This window comes from Lampetra fluviatilis, chromosome 7 (assembly GCF_964198595.1).
Source record: "Lampetra fluviatilis chromosome 7, kcLamFluv1.1, whole genome shotgun sequence".
Taxonomy (NCBI): Eukaryota; Metazoa; Chordata; class Hyperoartia; order Petromyzontiformes; family Petromyzontidae; genus Lampetra; species Lampetra fluviatilis.
In genome coordinates, this window is record NC_136281.1 from 11,685,625 (window position 1) to 11,708,765 (window position 23,141).

The window sequence follows — 23,141 nt, forward strand, 5'->3', positions numbered from 1 at the left end:
TTGAACGTGTCACATGGAGTTCACACGCGGCATATCATGGAGTGGAGAAGCATCGGTGCGATGATTTTCAGGATCTGGTGGAGCTACCTCCTGTCCAACTCGCAGCCAGGAGGGTTTAGAAGTATTTCAAATCACCGCATGATTCACCAAACTATTGCCTCGACAGCGCTAGATCACAACCGTGCGCCACTGCCCACCACCTGCAACAACAAAGGCATGAGCAGTAAAGCCAAGAGGACCATAATTTATCTATCGGCCTGGTGAAGATTCGTGGAATAATTAAGAGATGGACACGTGGACTGTGCTTCAGGGTCAGGAAGGGGGAGTGGGCAGGGGAGTTGCAAAGGAAATTGCTGTTTGTGGCGAGAAGTCAAAGTCATTTCTCGAAGCAATGATTGCTCATTAGTTATATGATATGCCATTGACCTGTAGAATATCCCCTAAGGTGGTGCAATATAATCTATTATAAATATTACCGGCACAGTTATCCACACCTGCACTGCCTGCAGCAGGGGCACGTACAAATTGATATCTGGATGAGTGTTTCGTTGGAGGCGCCTGCCTTTTAAAGTTCCCATTAGCAGAACGAGTGCCTTCTGCAAAGGTAATCTGCGTGAACCAGTCACAGCAGTGCAGTACAGGGCGAGAGAGAGGTAGGTGATCGAATAAAATCAAGAGGCCATCACGACCGAAGCTTTTGATGCCACCATCACACCTCACCAACGCTTTCTATCCCTGGCGCCACCCCCCGAGATCCCGAGATCTGCCCTGACAGTCTCCCACCACCTGGCCTCATAGGCCATCCCCTTGGTCGCTAGGCTCGTGAAGAACACGCCGATTGCATGTCTTGGTAGTGAATTGGCCCTTCCCCCATCCTACACACGCGTCCCATCGAGAAGAGCCGTTTTTTTCTTTTGCTTAACCATCTCTCCTACACTTACCCGTCATATTCTCTTCAGTGCTTAGCGCGTCCAAAGTTTTTTGCACAGCGTTGAAAAACAACGTCGGGTACAACAAACACCACACCATTCGGATGTCTAACCACCCATTTGTGCATGGCGCTGCGTCCCATCATAGCCTCTCACCACACACAATCATCGTCTTAAAGTCTCCAGAGCAAATCTAACGCTCCTCCCTATGCTCCCAACGCTTCTCTATCAGCTGTTTTACGGTAAAGATCTGATCACTACAACCCCTCCCTGATCTAACTTCACACTGATTTTCTATGAAGAATGTTATCTCTGATTGCCATCGAGAATATCACCTATTAGCGAATGGTAGATCGAATTCAACACGACTTGCCGGCACCTATAGCGTGTCAAAACATACCAAAGCGTCAACAACAGCATGCCAGACCACATGAGAACATTTGATTCCAAAGCGCTGGCACGATGCGAGCATGAGACTCCAGTAAAACACTGGAAATGAGATGACAGCACAAAAGTAGAAACAAAATGCACCTCAAATGTCCTGACCAGCAGTTGAACTCGTTCATTTTTCTGATGGCGAGCGCTGTCCTGCGTCGGTGTGTCGTGCGCGCTGCGTGTGCGTAGACACTTACCTGTGTGTGTGTGCAGCAACTCACCTATGCCCGCACGCAGACTCGCAGAACGCTATGCCACTCTCCTCCGTCGCGTCTCTTCTCGCTCCCCTGTGTGGTACCGCCTCCTTCTCCTCCTCCCGCTGATTTATATCCATCCCGCCCGCCCGCAGCGATCCGTGTCTCGCTCCACGCCAGCACGAACGAAATCTCGCTTCAAACGCGGCAGATTGACAACTGGGGCTCAAGTGGCCATGGGATTCAACGAGGATGAGAGTCACCTCTTCGGCTGGGACTGAACGCGCGCCGAATCAAGCCTCAGAATGTCACATTCGCTACAAAACTTTGTTATCTTCTTGGTTCTTTCGGTAAAGTCACGTAGAAGGGAAGTAATAAAATAATAAAAATAAAACATAATAAAATAATTATCACGACGTTTCGGCCACAACGCAAGCAGCCGTCCTCAGGTGGAGAACAGGTCCGTCAAGTAGACAGAGTCTGAATGGCACGCCCCAGGCTTGGAGCGACTATTTATGCTGGGATGTAGGAGCGAAGAGCGTCTTGACAAAATAATTTGCATATCAAGAGGAATGTTTCATATTTATGGGAAATGCAGATATGCGATTAGCACTACTTGTGAAATGCGTAGGAGGTTTGGCGAGGGGTTTAAAGTCATTATGCCCATGCATTATGCAGGATTAGCAGCATCAAAGGGAGGGAGTAAGGTCAGAATTAATAAAGGGAAGGAATGTTAATAATATGGCGCCGCAGCCATATTATTACCTATTACGAACATGAAACCATTACACCAAGAACACTTTACATGCAACATAAACATGCACCATGAACCCATTACATACACCATGCGTGAATCGATACACGTGGATTCCTGCTCACACACTCATCGATGAAACTGAAGTGAATTATTTGGTGATTTTGCGTTGGTGTGCCATTCAGACTCTGTCTTCTCGACAGACCTGTTATCCACCTGAGGACGGCTGCTTGCGTTGTGGCCGAAACGTCGTGAGAAATATTTTATTATTTTTATTTTTATTATTTTATTACTTCCCTTCTACGTGACTTTACCGAAAGAACCAAGAAGATGAATCCCTGCAGTCACGAAAGCTTTAAATCGAAAAACTTTGTTAGCTGAAGAGTATATCCGCGTCGCTGCTCCACGTTTATGGAATACCTTTGCCGCTCGTCTACAGCTCGGTTCCCTCCCTTCACTCCGCCTCTTTACTTTACTATTAAGAAAAAAAGCACAAAAGCGTTTGGCACATTTGCCCACGTGACAACTTGATTTGATTTGCTCTGTCGGGTGGTGGAATCATTATACCTACACGACGATCTAACCCAAAATAAACTAACGACGAATCATTCGTTTATGTTATTACTTGTAAAGCCCTACGCATACAAAAACCCGTATTAAATGTTGGGGAAAGTGCTGTTATACAGCAAAAACTGACATGGAACACGAGGTGACGTGGCCAGCATCACGCCTGGTCACATTCATCTCCCTGCTGCTGTTTGCACACTGCATCATTCATTTATGGCCGAGTCGACATAGGGGAGGACCAGGACAAGCTCTGACACTGCAATAACTCCCAAGGGACAGGGTCTGAGTTATGGAACAAGAACAAAGTTTATTTAAAATTCACGTTATTTACATTTTTTGAAATGTTGGGTCCAACGCCGCGGTCTTCACATGGGACACCGAATGGTCTCAGCGAGTCGAAAGCCCGAACATGTGCGACAGGATGCTTGCTTGTTTTGTCTCAACACTCTGTACATCGCGTTAAATCTCCTTATTGCGGAATGCCGCCATAGTCATGCAGCCTCCAACAACCTTCCAATGGTTTTCACCTCCACAAAGGGAAAGAGGAGTTGTGTTTATTCTGTCGTGTAAACTAGCATCCTATGAAGCCCACATTTCATCCCAAGTGATTACGGCAAATTCTGCTATTGGTAATCATGGACGTGTACTTCTCTGTAAATAAAAAAAAATACATTACAGACGTCACCGTGTGTCTGTCAACTCGGCCCGGATTGTCAAACCAACAAACAAACTACCCAACACATTCGTCAATAGCAGCTCGGGGGCCAGCGTTGATCGTCAATCATCACCCGTGCTCTATCCACTGCTGGATGAAGGTCTCCCCCACGCCATCGCGATATGTCACGATCCTTTCTTGTAATAATGCGCCTAGCACCGGCACACGAAGCCGATTCCATCACTCCATTGTCCGCGGTCGACGTTCACTCCAGCATATTTCACGGTGCGTGTAACCTGGCTTGTGTTATCTAAAACATGTCACCCCCCTTCTGCTTCAATGCGATTCTGAGCAAACATCTCCCCATGCTACCTTGCACAGTGTTAAGTTTAAGTTTCGATTATTTCATTCACGACCATGCTATTGATTCATGTGTCATAGCAGATAGTGATGCATCAAAGACGTTCTACTTAACATGGCTATGTTGCGTACATTGTCCAGTTTCAAAAGCGCTCCAATCTGCTCTCTTCCACCTCTTTATTGAATAATCTCTCTTTATTTAATCATGTATGCTTAGATATTATGTTGTCTTTCCCCCGTACCTCCTATTAGCATGGTTGGCTACGTACGGTGCGAAAAAAGTTCAAGTTCAGTGCAACATTTACATTTTGTCCTGCTTTGAACATCTGTCTTTTCCGATTGCGTCTCTCTGATGGATATCTCCAAATGCTTAAAACCACTTAAATGAAATTAACGGAGCTGCTCTGTGAGTTAATTTTCCAACGTCCGGGTATTCTCAGATTAAAATGTAATCTTCAGATCTTCTCTGTGAGTCCATCTCCTCTTCAACTCCATCTTCTCTTCTGCACGGAAGTCATTGCCACTCAACCTGCAGCACACATACACACACGCAGGAGGCTGACGTTGAGTTGGGTTCACAATGAGCCTCAGGGAGATCGTCACAGCTCGATTTAGGGCCCATTCAGAGCTGACGACACCAACACGAAGACCAAACTGCAGCAGCTACGAAAGTCCAGAGGGATGTAACGACTGAGGCCAGACCCAACATCCACAAATAGTGCTGCTGACGAAACGGCCAAGGACACTGATGTTGCCAAGAATGCTACGGCCACTACCGATGCTCCTACTGATACAGCTAATACTACTCGAATTATTAATAGTTCGAGTTTTGAGCGGGAAAGTTTGTTGTGTTATACACCATTTGGTGTGTAATGAGTAATATCTAAATATTGTTGGGCAATCACAACCATGCTGCAGTGGGAATGGAAGTGATTGGGGTAGTCTTGTGGTGGTGATGGTGGTGATTATAATTGTGGTGGTGGGGCCGGATAGAGGGGGCTAAACAGTCACGACACCGGCTGGAGAAGAGATGGTTTGATGCGGTACGGGAGGATGTGGAGCTGAGTGGACTTGCCGATGACTGGTACCAGTGGTGTCAAGATCGGCCTCTGTGGAGGAGGCTTGTGAAGGATGCTACCGGGCAGTTGGAGGCAGTCGCCCTCCAACAACAGAAGGTGGAGGAGCGACGCTCATGACAACGAGCAGAGCACCGGGCAGCAAATATACAGCAAGCTGGCACAGTAGGGGGCACAGGTGGTGCATCTGCCAATCATCTCTGTCAGTCAACCTATGGCACCTGGGTCTGTCCCGTAACCTCCTCCCAGCAAGCTTTTGACACTTCACGTGGCCTCAAAGTGCACCTGGCCTGGCACAGGTGCCATGGTGACACCACCGTCACTTAGTGGTGAATGGCGGGTCTTGGTATTGGTGGTGTGATGATCACTAGGAAGGTTTTGGTCATGGTGGTGTTGGTGGTGACGGCCAGGCCTATTCTATGTGCATGTGTTGGGCCTCTGGGTTCAAGGCTGCCTCAACACTTGTGGGGTTTTGAGGGGATGAGGAACATCAGGCTCACAAAGAGACACAGAGTTTGACAGAAATGCATGGAGACAACCAATGAGAGGCATATAAATTCAGAGTGACAAAGAGATAGAGAAACACGGGGTGATAAAGAGGCATCGGCATAACGAGGCATACAAAAATACAGAAAAACATTGACACACAAAGACAGACACAGTGACACACGAAGAGAGATATAGAGACATACAGATACAAGAGTGATGGAGACAGAGCAAGACACCAACCAATACTAACTTGCAGTGTATGCGTGTGTTTGAAACATGCAGCAACAGCAGCAAGAACACAGCCTTCACAGTCCCTTACACGCAGAACTTACCAGAGTTCCCTCAAGCCTGGGTTCGCATAGATGATGTCGTGGAGTGCAGGACCTGACATGCTCGTCAGCAAGCATTCCTGCAAGCTGAAGCGAAAGAAGAGAATATGAACCCGACATGGAACGTGCATTGACATTGACAAAGTAACGTCAGAGTAATAAAACAAATGTGTCAGTCAAGGCTGATGAGAGGCAGGGGGTGGGTGGGGGGGGGTCAAAGGGGACATTTGGATGGGGCCTCACACAAAATAGGGCCCTCACAAAAAAACGTGAGATTTTGGTGCAAATTAATAAGAGGGCTCCACGTGAAATTCTGTCTCTTGGCCTCCAGTTCCTGGTCTCCAGGAACCTCACGGCAGCAATGATGTCAGTCGTGTGCTCTGCCATCCAGAGATGTTAAGAACGTGACATTGTGTTGTGAAAGTGACTCGCGAAGTGGAATTATTTGTTGGGGGAGTAACAGATTACAACAGAAAAATAATGGCAATATGAATTGTGGTTTCAGTTTGTAGCCAGATGGAATTGGCTGTAGACATGAAGGAACACTAATTCTTGAGACCTTGCTAAGCTATAAGTACGTTTACATGTGGAAGGAAATCAGTGCCCAGAATAAACCCAAGACATAAAATAGAACATTTAAATTCTGCATGTCTAGGTAAGAAACCTAATTGTTCTAATACACTACAAATGGCATTTTTAATGCATTTCACATGTGATTTGTTCCTGTATGATTATGTGGAAGAGTAGTGGAGTAGTGAGTGGTTACTTAATATGTAGTGGTTATTTAAGAATCTAGGATACTCGAGGATCCCATTTTAAAAGTTCAAAATATCTGTTTTGTATAATGGCCCTTCTTAGGATTATGTATCATATTAATTTCTATTCGTGTACATACTGTATTGTGTGTATTTATGTGAGAGAATGTTTGTAGCATGTATATATATGTGTGTGTGTGTGCGAAACATTTGGGGAGCGGTAGTGCAATGATTAGCTCGCTGCGCTATGAACGCGGCGACCTGAATTCGATTTCCGTTCACGGCGAACACAAGTGACGATTATCTGGACTAGTCCTGTGCCTCCCCTAGGTCGATTCACCCTCAAATGTGTACCTGGTGTGATGTGTAAACATCGCCACTCGGGAGACAAAGGCGGCCGGGCATGGTGTTGGCCACCCACCCCCTGATGTGCCTGCCTTCATAGGTGCTCGCTAACAGCACTAGCCGCAACAGTCTGTTCGGGCTATACAGGCAATCTTTGTATGCAAAATGACGGTTCATTGTGAGTTTCTGCATCAGATTGAACAAAGTGTGGAGTTATCAGATTGATACTCACAATAACTCCTTCAAATGTCCTTCTCTCCCCGCCATCCCTTCCGCCAGGAGCTTGATTCCTTGGTCTTTGAGCTTATTACCACCTAGCCTAAACTCACGTGTATGGGGGGAATAACAGCCCTGTCTCACTCAACCCATAATAATTGCAGGGTCTCGTATATTTATTGATTAATATTTACCATCATGACGTATATGAGCAATGAAGACACGTGTAATTTTGCTTTCAAACAATGTTTTGGTAATACAGAGCACATAATTCATATGTGTATGTTGATCCTTCTCTTTGAGTGAAGACCATCAATCTGCAGGCCATCATTTGTTGGGAGGCCCAAATTCCGGAGTTTCGCTTTCAAATCTTTTCATTTATATGTGCACACATAAATTCATCTCTGCCAAGTTTCAGCTTATATCCGTTCCAAAACATGAGAATGTATGAGTCACTCAGGCAAACTATACTATATGCATTAGATAACATCCCCAATTTCTATCACAGACAATGTTATAAGCACACTATTTCTATGTGAATAGTATCAATTATTACTACACCATTTTGTGGAAAAATCTAGATGTTTAACATGGAGAGTTATTACATGTTGATAGAAAAGGTTGCTTGAAACGGTGCTCCGTGTATTGTAAAGAAAATCCTTGACCATTGATATATGTATCATGAGTTTTATCATTTATTTTTTAGAGCTAATCATTCCTCTTGACATCAGTGAGACTTTATAAACGTAGTCAAACTATCACGTACACACACCGGCAGTAACCTAGAGCACCACAATGGCCAGGAGATGTTATCTCCCTCGGCTGGTACGTAGGAGGTTGTGGATTCGATCCCAGGCACTGACGACGCATGTAGTAGATTTGGAGTCCGTGTGTTCTCCTTGCCGATGGTCGTCGTGTGGATCTATCCCCGGGTTCTCCAGTTTTAACCCCTCCACGTTTATAATAAATGGGCATTTAGATTATTTGGCTGATACTTAAATTCCGGCACGTGATGATATCAGCCACTTTCTTCGAGTTATCATGTGGCCGGGTCACCTCTGAACGTAGAGCTCAATGCTCAATAAGCTTTACCTGGTAAAATAAGAATTCAGCTCCTTCACACAGAACTTACCAGAGGCTCGTCAAGCATGAATTGGCCCTGATGATGTTACGCACTGCACGGCATGATTGTTCCGTCAACGCGCAGTAATTAATTCTAAAGGGAGAGAAAAGCAGTAAAATCCCACCTTAGAAAACAACCATTAACTTGGACAAAGCAATTAATGGAACTCAGATCATCGGGTTCATCGCACAATGATTGAACACCCCATGAATCACATGTAGATTGTCAAAACTCCTAAATCAACTGATTTGCAATGTGGTCAAGAGATGGTAGTCCAGAAATGGAGTTAATACATCTATCTATGTATACCTTTGAACGTTATCTTGGTTTCCAGCCACGTGCAAAAACACCACTTAATAAAATGTTTTTGCCAAATATTTCAATGTGGGACCATTCTCAAAATTATGCAACTTCGTGAGGCTTTCTTTGATAATGGCTTTCTATGATAAATAGCTAATTTTGCACAAAATTATACAGCTCCTGGAACTTGTATTGCTCAGTTGTGTGCTACATTCCACAGAAATTGGATTAGTAACTTTTGTAATTTTGTTAAATATGTTGTTCCTTCTAACCCTGATTACTTTAGTTTTTCATTCCGTGATATATTGATTCCATAAAAAAAAAACTCCAAACTCATTCTTAATGATACTTTAATTAGAACTTGACAGGGAGCTCAGTGGTAGAACGAGGCAGGTTGCAGTTCAAACCCTTGCTGGCGTTTGACTCAGCCCATCATCCCTCCAGACATAATAAAATGAGTACCACTTTTTGGGAAAGTCAACAGTGGTGCCCTATGAATAGGCTCGATTCCGCCAAAGGAATGCGGAATTTCCACGACTGCCTCATGACTGAGTTCCATCTCAATGCTCATTTGAGCACAAACTCACTTTAACTGGAATCAACTCAAACATCAATTCCTACTGCTTTCAATGCGGAAACAACCTTGCCATTCATCCAACTGGTAACAGTGCCTAAACACATGTAACATTCATCATTGCTATATTCAATATTTACCACTTCCCACCTTCCATGGCTCGTGACATGGAGGCTTGGATTACATCTACTCCATGTTTGAACCCCTGCCTATCGAATACCCTTTACAAGAATCCAGGAAATTATTTTGCTATTTTTATGAGCTGTAGATGTTAAAATAATTATTGGGTCAATGCGTAAGATACTTTGGACATGTAAACTGCTGGTTGTCTTTTTTATAAGGCACGTAAACACATAAAATGTCAACATATCACTCAGAAGCATAGAGTGGAAAAAGGCAAAACCTAAGGGTTTGAACCACATGGCATTTCCGAAAATATCCGCAGGTGGAATTTCACGCGAGGAAGTAAATATTGAATCTAGCAGTGAGGAATGAAGGGTAGACCTCAGGTTTTGGAAAGAAGACCAGTTTGATGTTGTTTGCTTTCGGCTCCCCACCTTCTCCCCCGAGGCGAGGAGGCAGCTGACGCTGAACATGACCACTTGCCACATCCTGTAACCTGTCTCCTTTTAGTCCCTCGACAACACGACATATTCATTATCGTATTACCGTATCGTTATATTTCCCAATCTCCCTCCTGCGCTGTTCGAGGACTGGGCCCGGTGCTGCCTCCTGGACCTTGCCTTGGGTCCTTGCCACTGTCACAGGGGCTACCACATCTCCATCGGCAGCCGTGGGGGGCTTCATCAACCTTTTTTTACTCTGTGAAGTTGTGTTTTTCAACTGCTTCTGTTGAGCGTCTTGAATTTCAGTTACATGCTACAAGGACATCTCTACTTAAGAACTTTCAGAGATATGAACAAAACCTGTCCGTATGTCCGGTTGCCTGTTCGGACCGAAAGTCAAAAGTTCAACCGCCGTGCAATAGATAGCGGTGGTGGCATCTACATCTCCAGAACATGAAGAACCAGCAGCATCTACATATGCAGAACATGAAGAACCGGTGGCATCTACATCTGCAGAACATGAAGAACCAGTGGCATATCTATCTACAGGAGATTATACAACGTTTAAAGCCATTCCCCGTGTTTAGTGTACATGCCGTACAACATGTTTGGAATCAACAGGAGTAAAGTTGGACTTCGGAACAAATTGACTTGCGAACAGACCTCTGGAACCTAACTCGTTCGTAAGTCGAGGAGACCCTGTATATACATTATTGTTATTTTTGTTGTCAACTAAATGATGCTTGGGCCGGAGCAGGAAAAGTTAAAACTTTGCATTCAGCACAGAGATGTATTATGGCTGAGACGTTACAGTGACCAAATCTAAACCTTTCAAAAGAGTAACTGACGATTTAAAACAAACAAAAACAGTTTTGATCAGCCACTGAGCTACAAACCCAGCGACCAGAAGTTTACTCCAACTCGCAGCCAACATCAGTGATGGACTTCTGAATAGGTCCTGTGCCTCCCCTAGGTCGATTCAACCTTAAATGAGTACCTAATGCAGTGCGAGAATGTGACGGTAGCCAGGCGTGGTGCTTGCCATCCACCTCTTTGCTGTGGCAGCCTTAATAGGTGCTCGCTAATGGCATTTGCCCCAACACCCTTGTTGAAGCCTACCTGGGGGAGCTTAGTTTTATACAAGAGGGTTATAGACGCATCACGTGTGGAGCTGTTTAACATAGGCGATGTTGCATCACGTGGTAGGGGGGGGGGGGAGACATGGTCAGGCGGTGTCAGGATGGCACTCACTGCAACGTCTCCAAACGCCCTTCTCTCCTCGCCATCCCATGCGCCAGGAGCTGGAAGTCTGCGTCCCTTATCTGGTTCCCGCTCAGCCTAAAATCCACGTTGACGGGACGAGAGACAGAAAATGTCTTCCTGAACCCACACGAATTTCGGAGACGAGCATGAGCTTCACCAACAATTCCATTTCCGCTGTTTACACATTTTATTTGAATCTGTTATGCAACGTAAAAGTACTTAGAATATAGCATTTACAAAAAAATACTAAACGGCACGTATTATTGAATGTAGTATTCGCATAAGTTATTACAATATTAAGATTGGGTAATCGAGACTGAATAATGGGGAAGCAGTCGTAACTAAACTTTTAATTTTACCAGGTAAGGCACACTGAGCTACGTAGCTTTTTTTTTCAGAAGCGACCTGTCCACAAATGACAGCTCAACGAAGTGGCTTATCGTCAGGTGGACATTTATAGCAGTAGACAAATAATCTAAACCAGGGGTGTCAAACACATGACCGCATCAGGCCACCCAAGCCCCTTCCTTCCAATTTTACGACTTATTTATACATGTTTTATTACATATATATTTTTAATCTTCTACCTAAATACAACTAGAATTCAAACCGGCAATTAAAACGGGCGATTTGGCGCGTCCTGCCGGCTATAAGATAAATAAATCAACTCTCATTAGCCGCGGATTTCTAAATCCCCCCCCCCAACGCCTCCCCTCCCTCTCCCCGCCGCCCCACCCGGTTCGCCATCACGCAATTTTCGCACCCCCCACCCACCCGCGTCCTTCCCCACGGCCACTTGAAGTGGGCGATAGACATCCGCGGAAGCACACCTATAGAAACACCCGCCGTTCGCCACGAAGTGATGGTGACGTCGCCTCGGCGCCTGTGCCAGGCCAGGTGCACTTTGAGGCCACGTGAAGTGTCGAAGGCTCGCTGGCAGGAGGTCACGGGAAAGACGAACCTGCAGGTGCCATGGCTTGGCTGAGATGCCTGGCTGAGTCACCGGCTGTTACCCCCTCTTGTGCCCCCCCACCCCCGCCACCACCACCTCTGTGCAGTGCCGAATTAAGCTAGTGCAGGGCCTGTAGCAAATGTTATGAAGGGTCCCTAAAAAACCCACAAATATTAAAACACAAATGTTTAACTTGCATCGTAAAGTAATTGTATTTTTTCATTGGCTATACCGCCAGATAATACGACAACCCGCTAACCTTAAACACGCAGTCGTTCATAAAATTTGAAGGCAGTAGAGTACTCGAGTAGTAGAGCAAGTGCAGAATCACTAAACCGGAATTGATAATAGCTTGAAAGCATTTAGCGCGGGGCCCTTGAAAGTGCGGGGCCCGTAGCTACTACATATGTAGCCACTTTTGCTACGAGGATAATCCAGCACTGCACCTGAATCCCTAGATATCCGAGGAAGTTCCTCGAGCTGCTTCGCGACACGCAACCCCATACCGACACGACCATCCTCAGCACTCCAACAGTTACAAATTTCGTTTAAATTTCCGGTTTAAATTTAAAACATTCGAACGCGCGGAAAAAAAATTGATGCTTTTGGATTGTGATATAAGTCGTGTAACCTAATTATGTTCTCAAAGAAAAAGGAAGGTCGATAAGGAGTGGAGAGTTATCCGCGAAAAGTGGAGCAATTCATATTTATCCGTGGAGGTTAGTGGACAGCCAACACGCTCGATTTGCACACAGCAAATAAAGGTAGCAACAGCACAATCCGCCTGTTCCAAACTTCGATGCAGTGGTCCAAACAAAGAGCTGTCGGGCATCGGGAAGCCAGCAACCACAGCACTGAGTAGCTATTCATACCATTTGATTCATTAACGTGCTTTTGACATTACGCGGGTGGTAGACGTTAATTAGGCTACCGTTTTTTTATTTAAACGGGCGATGTTCGGTAAATACCGTGTTATTATGATTTTCATACGCCCAACTGTGTTGCCTGCGGGACATGCTTTTGGCACCTGTGCTTTAAATGCGTGATGTTGATTCTAAATGGGGATATTGGCGGAGCCAGTAGGGGGGGGGGTGGCACGTGCCCCCCCAATGATCCGATCGAAATCCCTAATTTCGATCGGATCATTGGCGTTTATTCGTAATAAATCGGCATTTTGCGACCTCCACTGCCACTGTGTAGCATATTATTACGTGCCAGGGACTCTATGAGATGATATGACAATAGTCTGAGTTCATAATTGGCAATAAGTATCGGCAAAGCAGTTATAGGTGACTCACAGAATGGTGCGCAATTGCGTCTAGAGTACACGACTTCCCTGAAGGCATTCACCTTGAGCGAGCGCGATGCCGGTCACACACGGTTCGAATTCGACCCTCGATCGATGGCTGCGCCATTGCCGCACACGCGTCGAATAAAAAGCAAGGGACAAGTCCTTATTAACTAACAACTCCTATCATTTTTCAATGCTGGAGAGGTTGCCCCCCCCTACCTGAAAATCCTGGCTCCGCCATTTAATGGGGAGGGGTTAAACAAAGGACCAGGAAAAAAACAAACCCACGCACCACGGGTGGGGAGAGACACGTAGACTCCAAATATAGAGCAGGCGTCGGGATTGAAGCCACGACTTCCTGTATACCAGGCGAGGCAGTTAACATCTCGCCACCGCGGCGCCATTTCACCGAGCTGTCGATGTTAAAAGGAGTTAACATGGCCAAGAGGAGATAGCGTGTTGTGTGCAGGAGCTCCATAAATAGTTGCAACTCATGACCGAGAAGGATGGCGACAGCTTGGTGAAGTCTTCATCTAACAGTGGAATGAGCATTCCTGCTGCTAATGATGATGATGACCATGCTTTCTACTTTAATGTGAAAGGATTTGTTGTTAATATTAACAATATTCCCTCACGCACACGTGTTTTGTTTATTTTCAAATATGTCGGTATTGAAGGCTGTAAGAATAGTTAGTTTCGAATTGCTTCAGACACTGCTTTTCTCGCTCCACCTCAGGAACACTAAATACATAACAAACGATAACTTGCGCACAGAGTATACGCGTCAAATTTGCAACAGCAAAAAAGAGCAGAGCCTTCACGGAAACATACCTGAGATCCCTCAATCCTTTGTTGGCCTTGATGATGTCTTGGAGTGCAGGACCGACATCAACTGTCAGTGAGCAGCCGATCAGGCTAAAAGGGAAAAAAGAAAATCCGAACCACAGCTTTATTGGGGAGGGTAACAACGGAGTCATTTCAACTTAACGAGAATGCAGACGTGCATGTCAGCAGTGTTACTACTCGAAGAGGGAGACATATCACGGGCCTTGTGACGTCTATGCGCGTGGCCTGTAATCCAGCACACGTGGAGGCAGCAAGCGTTTGCTGGATCGCACGTAAGAATGTGAAACTGCCTTGCTATTGCCGTCGAGGATCCCATACCCTGGCTCGCTAGAGGGCAGTACAACAAGTGGACTCGCCACCATCTGTGTCCATCTATACGGGGATATAAAGAAAATGTTGTGTATCGTGGTCAGCCTGAAACCGCTCAGTGGGGCCTCTACCGAGATTCTCATTGGCTGCACCACACGAGTGACCCACCTCGCCCGAACACCGAGACGTAACCTCGTCAGGTACAATTGACACCATCTCGTTTAAAAACAGTGCTCTAGACCAGAGTTTAAAAAGGCAGAGAAAGTGTGATAGATGAGTAATTGCATGACAGTGTAGTGACAGAGAAAGGTCACTACTGTGTCGGCCCGTACGAAGGCTGGAGGCCCCAAGGGGGTGCCTGGGGGGTCACGTGGTGGAGGGATCCGGACCCTCCCAGAGGTGGGGGAAGTGAGGCGTGTCCTGGGAAGGGAGGCGTGGCCTGAAGAGAGCCAGCCACGCCCGGGCGGAGCCAGCCACGCCAAACCAAATATAAGCGTGGTGTGAACGCAGAGCGAGGCTGCTGTTGTACTGTACTCCAAGGTGAAGACATCTTCGGTCGTCAAGTCCCGAGTCGTCGTCCTGGGCCAGGCAGGCCGTTGCCTGCCTGGTCCAGTCTGTGTCGTGTTCCAGAGTGTTAGTGAGTTGAGGAAGGTGGTCACCACCTCATGTAGAGTGTTATATTATTTACCGTTTAATAAATAGTGTTGCCTCCAAGTTGCGTGTGTGTGCACCTAATTCGAACCTACTACATTTGGCGTCAGAAGTTGGAAAAATAAATATTGCTAGGTGTTATCCTAGGGAAGTAAAATGGGCACACGAAAAACAAATATACAACTCACCTGGACGCCTTCGTACAACGGGGACGGTGTGACGACCATCCTTCGGACAGCCCCGGGGATGGCAGCCCCGGTGACAGAGAGAGAGAGAGATGGCGCTGCGCGCGGAGCGGCGGGACTGGCACCACACTGCTGCTTCGCCGCCATCGGGAATGGAGCGACGGAGCCGCGGGGAGAGGACACCATCGTCGCTGCGGGGGCTGGCAGGGGAGGCCCGGCCATGCGGGCCACGCGGTTCCCGCCATTTCGGCGGCTGGTCGGGGCGCGGTTCCCGCCAAAACGCTGCTCCCGCCAACTCGAGGGCTGGTCGGGGCGCGGTTCCCGCCAACTCGAGGGCTGGTCGGGGCGCGGTTCCCGCCAACTCGAGGGCTGGTCGGGGCGCGGTTCCCGCCAACTCGAGGGCTGGTCGGGGCGCGGTTCCCGCCAAAACGCCGCTCCTGCTGCCGAAATGCCGCTCCCGCCGACATCAACGCCTGCAGAGGGGGAGTTCCAGCCTTCTGCTCGAGCGCGAGAGGTGGATGGGTTCGCAAGAGCAGGCTGTGTTCACCATGCAAGATTCTTCGGGGTGTCCCAGTGCTCCACCTTGCCGCCCTCCACTATTCACAGTTGCCAGGCGAGTCGTGACATGACAAGCACCCGGCCACAAGAAAAATAATAATAACTTCACCCATCTTACGTGCGCCGGGTTGCGATCGCGTGTGTTTTTTTTTTAACTCGCTGGGTTGCGGAGCGTGTTCGTCCGGTTGTGTGCGTGATAAATTGACGCGGCGACCATGCGGGTTTCTGCTTGTAACAAGTGTTGCTGTTAATTACGGCGTCGAGATCGGTATCTTCTGGGTGTAGTTAATGATTAATTCGTGTTGGTGTCCCGAGCTCCGTTGATATCCTGTAGGTTGCCGTGTTAATGACTCGTGTTACATCGTTTTGTTGCGAAATCGCCATTGTTATTGTGTATACTGTATGGAGGTTCGCTCGTGATTGTCACGTGTAACTGTAAGAAACTTTGATCGTCATTGTTGCCAAGGTACAGACCGTATGGAGCTTTGCTTGGAATTGTTAACAGTGTATGGAATGTTGGGTACTTGCTTGTGATTGTTTACTATGTACAGATTGTCTGGAGTATTGATTGTGTGTGTTGCCATGTGGGGACTGGATGGAGCATTGCGCCAAACGATTTACTGTACGAACTTCGTATACTGCATATACTGTATTAATCAATTCGGCGATTCTTGGGGTTTGTGTCTAGTTTTTTTGCTCTCAAAATTCGAATGCCCTGAGTCCCATGGTTAATGTTGAAGGGGATTTAGAAATGACAGCTTCGGTTTGTTTCAAACTCGCTGGTTGGTTCCTGTCCGTTGTTGCACAGATGATGTCTTTTGTGCGGGAATGCCCCTTGTGTTCTACATGGATCGGGGGTGCGTTTCCGTTAATTGCCGTCAAATTGCGTTGCTCTCTCCACTCGGTTGGTACAGCTGCATGCTGCAATGCGAGTCTCGGAGATGATGTGTACGGATACGGGATGTGAGGTATATTGTTGTGACCATTGAATATTCGGGATCGTCACAAATTGTGCGTACCTGTTCGGCCTTGGATCAGTTCTGTGGGGGATCATAATTCAAATTGTATGTGTTGTGATGGTGTTAAATTGCGATGGTGACATGCTGCCAGAAATTTGTAATTGTGCTGCTGGCTGTCACCTATCTTGGGGCGCAGGTCCTGACCAAGATGGCCCAGTGAGTGTTGCGTGTCTAACATGAACGTTGTGGTCCCGTCATGCAATGGCTGACGGCTTGACCTGACAGCCCGGAGATTGAAACACTCCGTGGCATGTCTAGCCTAGTGGGCTGTGCGCTCACATGGCTCGGAGAGTGTGGTCCCGTCATGCAATGGCTGACGGCTTGACCTGACAGCCCGGAGATTGAAACACTCCGTGGTATGTCTAGCCTAGTGGGCTGTGCGCTCACAGGGCTCTGAGAGTGTGGTCCCGTCATGCAATGGCTGATGGCTTGACCTGACAGCCCGGAGATCGAGACACTCCGTGGCTTGTCTAGCCTAGTGGGCTGTGCGCTCACATGGCTCGGGGAGTGTGGTCCCGTCATGCTGTCTGACAGCTTGACCTGACAGCCCGGAGATCGAGACACTCCGTGGCTTGTCTAGCCAAGTGGGCTGTGCGCTCACATGGCTCAGAGAGTGTGGTCCCATCATGCTGTGTCTGATGGCTTGACCTGACGGCCCGGAGAGTGAGACACTCGGAGGTGCGTTGAAACAGTGGGCTGGAGATTCGTAAGGTTCAGGTGGAGTTGTCCTGTTACGTTGGGACTGTATCCCTCAGTTGTTAGGGTGCATGTTGTGCAATGAGTGAACGATGGGTCGTCTCAGCTCGGTCGGTACAGTTATATGCTGCGATGCGAGTCTTGCAGAGAGACTGGGTCTCAGCTCGGTCGGTACAGCTATATGCTGCGATGCGAGTCTTGGAGAGAGACTGGGTTAAAATCCCACCGATATGGCCGACGTGTGCTACTGGTTGTGACGCCGCGTCGGAAAGGCGGTGGGGTGGTAACATGGAAATTCCCCCCCCCCCGATATGGCCGACGCGTGCTACTGGTTGTGACGCCGCGTCGGAAAGGCGGTGGGGTGGTAACATGGAAATTCCCCCCCCGATATGGCCGACGCGTGCTACTAGTTGTGACGCCACGTCGGAAAGGCGGGGGGGGGGGGGGGCTGTGCTGGAGCGTAAGTGGGTTAGCCAGTTTTCATGTATAATTGTTGTTAATTCCCCGTTTTCTATGCGGTTCCCTTTTACCCTCGTCGATTCTGTATATATTACGTGATTGTATTTCTTATCGGTCGCCGGTCATTTATTGATGTTGTTGGTTCGGAGGCACACCTTTTCGATGTTTCACAGTTGTGTTACAGCCGGGGACGGCTGTGTGTTTATACAGGGGGGGGTGATGTAGTGACAGAGAAAGGTCACTACTGTGTCGGCCCGTACGAAGGCTGGGGGCCCCAAGGGGGTGCCTGGGGGGTCACGTGGTGGAGGGATCCGGACCCTCCCAGAGGTGGGGGAAGTGAGGCGTGTCCTGGGAAGGGAGGCGTGGCCTGAAGAGAGCCAGCCACGCCGGGGCGGAGCCAGCCACGCCAAACCAAATATAAGCGTGGTGTGAACGCAGAGCGAGGCTGCTGTTGTACTGTACTCCAAGGTGAAGACATCTTTGGTCGTCAAGTCCCGAGTCGTCGTCCTGGGCCAGGCAGGCCGTTGCCTGCCTGGTCCAGTCTGTGTCGTGTTCCAGAGTGTTAGTGAGTTGAGGAAGGTGGTCACCACCTCATGTAGAGTGTTATATTATTTACCGTTTAATAAATAGTGTTGCCTCCAAGTTGCGTGTGTGTGCACCTAATTCGAACCTACTACAACAGTGATAGCGATTAGCCTCGCGTTAATTTAGTAATATAACGTTGAGTCTGTGTTGATCGTGTTGTGACGTGACCAAGTAATGTCTACTGCCTTACTCTTTGGTTCTTTCGGTAAAGTCACGTAGGTAGAAAATAATAGATCACGACGTTTCGATCGCAACACAAGCGATCGTCATCAGGTGACACAATCACAGCAGGGCAACTGCTTTCGGTGACTTTACCAAAAGAACCAAAGAGTATGGATTCCTGCAGTCCCGAAAGCTTCAAATCCAGATGGAATTTTTACTGCCGTTAACGTGCACTTTGTTCACGTGACGTGAGTTATTTACTTGCCCTTTAACACTCGCAAATCCTTGCAAAGTCCCTTGTGTTGTTCTTGGCAAACTGTAATTTATTTTGACTCGGCCTTGACCTTTGCCCATTGAATTTTGCTCTCTCAGCAAGACCGTGGTGAGATATGAAACGAGCTGAGGTCTTATTTATATCACTTGTACTCCGGCTTATTTTATATTTGAACGGTGACAATTAAAGAGATGAGATTGAGAATAAATCTAAGGAAACCCCAATCTGTAACTGAACTCTGTCTCATGTTCAGCGGGTGGCTGTTTGTTTGTTTTCTGCACTAGTGGACAACTTTTAAAGGCATTAGCCTTCGAGGCGTTCGCGCCCACACCTGAGCCGACTCTCGCAGGGAGTTGCTTCACCACAGCGTGACATAGGAGGGAGTCGTACGAACACAGAGGAGCATCGCGGGAGTCACACTAACATTGTAGCGGGACCTATCCAGAATCATTCCAAAAAACAGATGGATTTAGTGGGAGCCATCACGACAGTGGGACATATCGTGAGTCCCTTCAACACAGTGGACAGAGTTGCAGATTTGTTTCCCATATTATTTGTAAGAGCCATGCCAACAACGGAACATTAATAAAGTTGTGGGACACAACATCGTACCGACACAACTGAACATGTCAACAATGGGACTGTAAAAATGTGTATAGAATTAGAAACTTAGCAATTTATGTGGAATGTTGAGACAAAACTAGACTTGGTGAGAGGTGTAAGGTGGTTTCTCACAAAAGGACTTCCAATTGCCCATCTATCCCCTTCATTCCGTTCGCCAGGATCCTTACTCCCTCATTCTTCAGGTCGTTTCCACCAAGCCTACACTCACACGCACGGCAGATGGGAGAGCCCTCTGTCAATGGACGCACGGGAACGACTGGGCCAAACATGTTACCTGATGAAGATGAGCAATCATGTAAACATGATCAACGCAGACACTTGATACTACAACCAACAATTCTTCTGCTTAATTCATTAGTGTGCCGTTGTGGTTGTACCTAAACATATCATCATCACGGGAGAAGAGACAGTGCTGTCTTATTAGCAATAGCATTGCTTTTCAAATGAATTGACAATCACCCAGGTAATTATTGATTTTGTTAGAAGATCATTCATAGACTAATTTAAATTTGCATAAACATATAGGGGTCTGTTGTCATGGTGGAGGTAAATATCTGGATAATATGAACATTGATCAGAGAGAAGCATTGGCTTTTGCTTTGTAATATAAATAAAATGTGAACAATACCACAATGCTTTACACTTGTGCAGTCCAGGATGGAGTCTCTTGATTTCTTCAGTGCCGATTCCGCATGACTCTACGTCAACTTTCTCCAATGGTTCATCTCGATACTGCAGAAGCCAGGAGACTGCAATACAGTCCAGCGGGGACAGCTTTGTGTGTGAAAAGTCAATCTCTGTCATGGATCGAGTGACATTACTCAAGGCCTTTGGGTCTTGTAGCTCATACACGCAATGAAGCAGACTGATGAGCCTCTGTTTGTCTCCCATGTGGTTCACTATGTTGTGTCTGATCCATTCCTTGACCTTGTTTTGAGAACCAGCGGATGGCCCAGAAAGGACGCCTTCTAAGATCTTCCAGGGAGTGTTGGATGCCAGTCCGCAAAGGAACCTCTGAAACACGTCATACCGCCCGTCTTGTTCATTGTTAATATTCATTAGGATGTGAGAAACTGAATATTTTGATGGACGTATTCGATCCCACAGCTGTCTGAAGAATGAATGTGTTGGTTGCAAATATACACTTAAGGCCGCAAAATATTCTTGAATTGTAAGGTGGGAAAATGAATAGCATGTATCACGCTTTACGCCATCGCATTTAAACACATTATTGATAAATGTGCTTGAAACTTCATCAGCTTCAATCTCAAACTCTTGCAGGTGTGCTTGTGTGAATATCTGGAAGTTGTTTTGAACACCTTCTAAAGCCATTTTAGCAATAGACGCAATGTGTTTTTCCCCTGCTGCTTTGTTTCTATGGCGCTTGATGAGGACAAAGATATAACGTGTGAAGAGTTCGGTTGTAGATTGTGGGCAAAACTCAGGTGTACCTCTATTCTTTATTTGATCCTCAATGGTTATGGCTGCCATCTCACAAAATGAAGGGTTGTAGCACAAACTACCCAAGAGTGTATTTTGCTCCAGAAGCTGATATGCTCTCTCACCTAGCACGTTGTCTTTGTAGAACTTGTGGAAAAATGATTTCCTCTCGTCTGCAGAAAACCCGGCGATTTCAACGGCACGGTCCACTTTTGCTTCATCCAGCTTCTCCATCGCTAGGGGTCGCGTGGTAATCAGGATGGAGGATTCGAGCAGAAGCCTTCCCGTCACCAAACCAGCAATGACGGCTTCTACATTTGTTTTCTTGTTTGGATCATTACAAGCCTTGGATAAATCAAGACACCTTCCAAATTCATCCAAACCATCCATTAGAAACAATAACTTTGCTGGGTCTTCAATCAATTCATGAGACACCTTTCCCAAGTCAGCATGTACGTTTCCAAGCAGATCCTTGAGTGACACTTCACCTATTTCATTCAGCTCTCTGAATCGTACGTAAATAACATTTTCGAATTTTTGATCAAATATGATGTCGCCAGCTGTTGACAATCTGTTCACAATGAATTTGCTCATGGTGGTTTTACCAATGCCAGGGACTCCGACCACAACGACCAGACGAGGTATCTCTCCGTTGGATTTCATCGGATCAAAGAGTTCCTCGTAGGTGATCCCATTGCAATTTGCTTCCTGCATCATCCTCTCGTGGTCATTGGCTCTTCCAAGGAACTCATGCGTCTTCTTTTCATCCCTGTGGTAGTAATGCACCAGCACAGGACTAACCATCTTCTCTAATAAGTTTGTGAATTCTCCAGGCAATGCATTGTAGTCATGTGATACCGCAGTTAGCTTTTTCAAATACGTTTTGTATTTATTTATATGTTTTCCTAAATGTAACAAAAACCAGAAAGCAGGTTATCAACATCATGTAGTGAGAATAATACTGTGAAAAAATAATATAACTGAATTCAATGCACATTATAGCATGAACTTCACAAGCATTTGAGTTTTGATTATATCAATTCGAGTTGTGTAACAAAATTGAAATCATGAAAAAATTCAACCGACAATCATTCATACATTACAATAATACATTCGAGTGATCCTGTAGAACACTAAAAGGAGAAATGTTCCATGGGCAATGAAGAAATATAACTTTAACCTTGTGAAAGCAGTGGAATCAGGAGAGCGGACAAACAGAAGTAACTGATTGAGCAAATAATGGGCTATCGTCTGGTGTGCTTCTGCGGCCGTCTGGAACGCTCTTCCTTCTGATATTAGGTCGCCACTAGAGCACTTTTAAATTCTAAAATTCGAATTAATTTCTTTAGAAATGATTTTTGTGTCTAGTTTGTTGTCCTTCCCCCGCACCTCCGATTAGCACGGTTGGCTGCATACGGTGCGAAAGAAGTTCAACATACATACATAAAGTTCACGTGTAAGACCTGTAAGTACACACGACAACAAGTTTGAGCACACCAGCTTGTCTTTTTTACAACGTAGTTTACGATGCGAAGGAGATCGCATTCAACAATTTGCGATTAAAACAAATGGAATGCCAGAGGTGGTTGGGTGGCTCAGAGGTCACAGCATCGAGCTGGCACTGCTGAGATCCTGGGTTTCAATGTGGACATGTGTTAATCATGCATTCGCTTTTGTGACCAATTACCACCGTCGACAGTGGCCTTGTGGCTTAACGTGTACAAGCCAGGTTTGGCGGCCAAGAGAGGCGAGATTAACGAAGGCGGCAGAGATAAAAAAAAAATCACTGCACTCACGGAAAGCTTCTCCACGGATGACATGGTTCTCGGTGTTGCTCACTCTGATGCCCATTCCACGCAGCTCCTCTTCATTCACAGTGATCCACTCATCCAAGGGATGGCTTTCTGATCTCAGTGGCACCAGTACAATCTGCAGAAACTTCATACAGACTGCCTCTCCCTTGTCAATCATCAGGTTAACAAGGTACCGAGCTTGATTAACGGGGTTAGCTTCAGCAAAAGCAGTCTTGTATTCATTGTCCGTAACCATACTTTCCTGACATGATTGATCGAGTGCTGTGTGCAGATTCCCATGTAGACACTTCTGAATGATTATCTTGTTGCGTTTAATGATCTGAAGCGCAGGTCCGTTTGATTCCAT

The 23,141-nt window shown here is 46.6% G+C and overlaps 1 protein-coding gene across 1 annotated transcript; it reads right to left on the reverse strand.

The window, feature by feature from the left end:
* Positions 1-4,156: 4,156 nt before the first annotated feature.
* On the reverse strand, positions 4,157-23,141 carry LOC144933290 (NACHT, LRR and PYD domains-containing protein 3-like). Its single transcript, XM_078857981.1, has 9 exons — positions 22,778-23,141; positions 20,170-21,886; positions 19,653-19,739; positions 14,005-14,088; positions 10,919-11,005; positions 8,237-8,320; positions 7,121-7,207; positions 5,792-5,875; positions 4,157-4,423 (listed from the first exon to the last, which is right to left on the reverse strand). Exons 1-9 carry the CDS (start codon positions 23,139-23,141, stop codon positions 4,336-4,338), a joined length of 2,682 nt encoding a protein of 893 aa, XP_078714107.1. The 3' UTR covers positions 4,157-4,335.